The 2,404-nt window shown below is 45.6% G+C and overlaps 1 protein-coding gene across 1 annotated transcript in view; it reads left to right on the plus strand.

Moving 5' to 3' along the window:
- Nup85 (nucleoporin 85) overlaps positions 1-2,404 on the plus strand; it is a 21,712-nt gene that overhangs the window by 14,552 nt on the left and 4,756 nt on the right. Inside the window, exon 10 of the mRNA XM_005350728.3 lies at positions 156-262. Within this exon, the coding sequence (XP_005350785.2) occupies positions 156-262 (107 nt within the window). The remainder of the gene's footprint in view (positions 1-155; positions 263-2,404) is intronic.

A 2,404-nucleotide genomic window follows, 5' to 3' on the forward strand; every position in this document is an offset into this window, starting at 1 on the left:
CTGCAATGATTTTAGGAGGAAATTGGCTCCTAACATTCAGTCCTTTGAGAAGAATTCCTCTCTGGCCTGCCCACATGCCAGTCCTGCCCCAGCCCCCACCCCCAGTCACTGCTTCTGTCTTGGAGGTTGAGTGGGCTGTCTGTCACCTTCCACAGTCCAGCCTGAACATGTTTCTGGGAGGTGAGAGCAGTCCGGAGCCACTGGACAACATCTTGATGGCAGCCTTTGAATTTGATATTCACCAAGTGATCAAGGAGTGCAGGTAAGGCCGCCTCACTTTAATTGGTCTTTTGGGTTTTTTTTTTTTTTTTTTTTTTTTTTTTTTTTTTTTTTTTTTTTTTTGAGACATGGTTGATATCCTGGAACTAAGTTTCTTAAGTCTCTGTAAACCATGCTGACCCCTAACTCCCAGATTTCCCATTGGCTCCTCTTCCTTCCTTGCTGGGATTAAAGGCATTTGTACCACACCCTGTGGTTATAACTGTTTTAAGGGGTACAACTTGGCAGCATTAAATCTACAGCAGCCATCGCCTCCATTCACCTCCACAATGTCTTGTTCCTCATACTTTTTTTCTGAGACAGGGTTTCTCTTTTTTTTTTTTTTTTTTTTTTTGGTTTTTCGAGACAGGGTTTCTCTGTGGTTTTAGAGCCTGTCCTGGAACTAGCTCTTGTAGACCAGGCTGGTCTCGAACTCACAGAGATCCGCCTGCCTCTGCCTCCCAAGTGCTGGGATTAAAGGCGTGCGCCACCACCGCCCGGCTTCTGTTGTTCAGTTTTTTTGAGACAGGATTTCTCTGTGTAGCCCTGGCTATCCTGGAACTCACTCTGTAGACCAGGTTAGAAGTCTGGGGTGAAGGCATCTGGTAGGTGCATTTTCTTCTGAGGGTTGTGGTCTGTTGTAGTGATGGCGCCTGTTGTTTAGTGAGACAGTCTCTCACTGTAGCTTAGGCTGTTTTGGAGTTCACTGTGTAGCCAGGCAGGCCAACAGTGCTGCCTCAACCTTCCAGTTGCTGGGGAACAGGTTTGAGCCACCCTGCTTAGCTCTGGTTGCTTCTTCTGAGTGCTGTGTCCTCCAGGGGGAGGAGTGCCCAGGTGATGAAGATGGAGGCAGGGGTCATAGCCTGTTAAGTTCCTTTGTGAGCTGATTGATACATTTCATTTGTGAACAAGAGTCCTTATCACCTTTGAAACCCTGTCTCTGTCCTCACGGCCACTTAAGACTGCTCAGGTCTCAACCAGCAGTGCTGGCGCAGACCTGTAATCCCAGCACTTGGGAGGCAGAGGCAGGAGATCTCTGAGTTTGAGGCCAACCTGGTCTACACAGCAAGTTCCAGGACAGACTCCAAAAGCTACCTGGAGAAATCCTGTCTTGAACCCCCACCCCTGCAAAAAAAAAAAAAAATCTAACATGGTAGCAGGAGGAAATCCTTCCCATTGTCCAGATGTATTGTAGCAAATCTAGGTTCATGTTCTAAGCAAGGCTACCTGCTGCCACTCCGGACTTCCTCCTTCCCAGCAGCCTGCCGATCAATTCTCTGCACAACACAAACAGCCAGGTGCTTAACTACTACATACAGAGAAGTTTTTCCGTTTATTTGTTTTGTTTGAGACTATGTAGCCTGTCCTGGAACTCACAGAGTGTCTGCTTCCCAGTGCTAGGATCAAAGGCATGAGCCACCGCACCTACAAGAGATTTGTTTTCTGAGGCATGGTTCCATGTAACTCAGGGATTAAACTCATTGTGTAGCCAAGGTTGGACTTGAACTCCTAATCTTTTTGTCTCCATTTCCCGAGTAGAGGATCACAACATCAGGCAGGAAGGATTACCTTTGATTACCTTGGACACTCCCTAAAGCTCATTGCAATGAGGGGATACACTCAGGGTGAGTGCTATGAATCCCAGCCATGACAGTTGAGTGACCCAGCTCATTCAAATTAAACTGCTGGGAAGCACTCCCCTCAAAGTGGGTGCATGTTCAGTAGGCACCTAATAATTATACGTTCACTGTTCCTAGATTTTCTTTTTACATTTATGTGTTTTTACGTGTACAAGTGTATGCAAGTACACACCAAAAGCCAGAGCATACATGTGGGGGGTCAGAGGACAATTTTCTGAAGTCAGTTTTCTCTTTCCATAATGTGGTTCCAAGAATCAAACTTTTCAGCCTTGGCGCCAAAGGCCTTTTACCTGCTAAACCATCTCTCAGCCCCTTTCTAGATTCTTTTCTTCCATTTCTGTTTTTGAGATAGGGTCTCATGCAGCCCAGGCTATCCTTAAACTTGTGACGTAGTAAAGGCTGGCCTTTGAACTCCTGATCCTCTATTATAAACTTGAGCTACAAGCCTGGCTATTTCCTAAGTATATCATTTCTTTTTTACATTTTTTTTTTTTTTTTTTTTTTTT

This window comes from Microtus ochrogaster, chromosome 7, assembly GCF_000317375.1.
Source record: "Microtus ochrogaster isolate Prairie Vole_2 chromosome 7, MicOch1.0, whole genome shotgun sequence".
Taxonomy (NCBI): Eukaryota; Metazoa; Chordata; class Mammalia; order Rodentia; family Cricetidae; genus Microtus; species Microtus ochrogaster.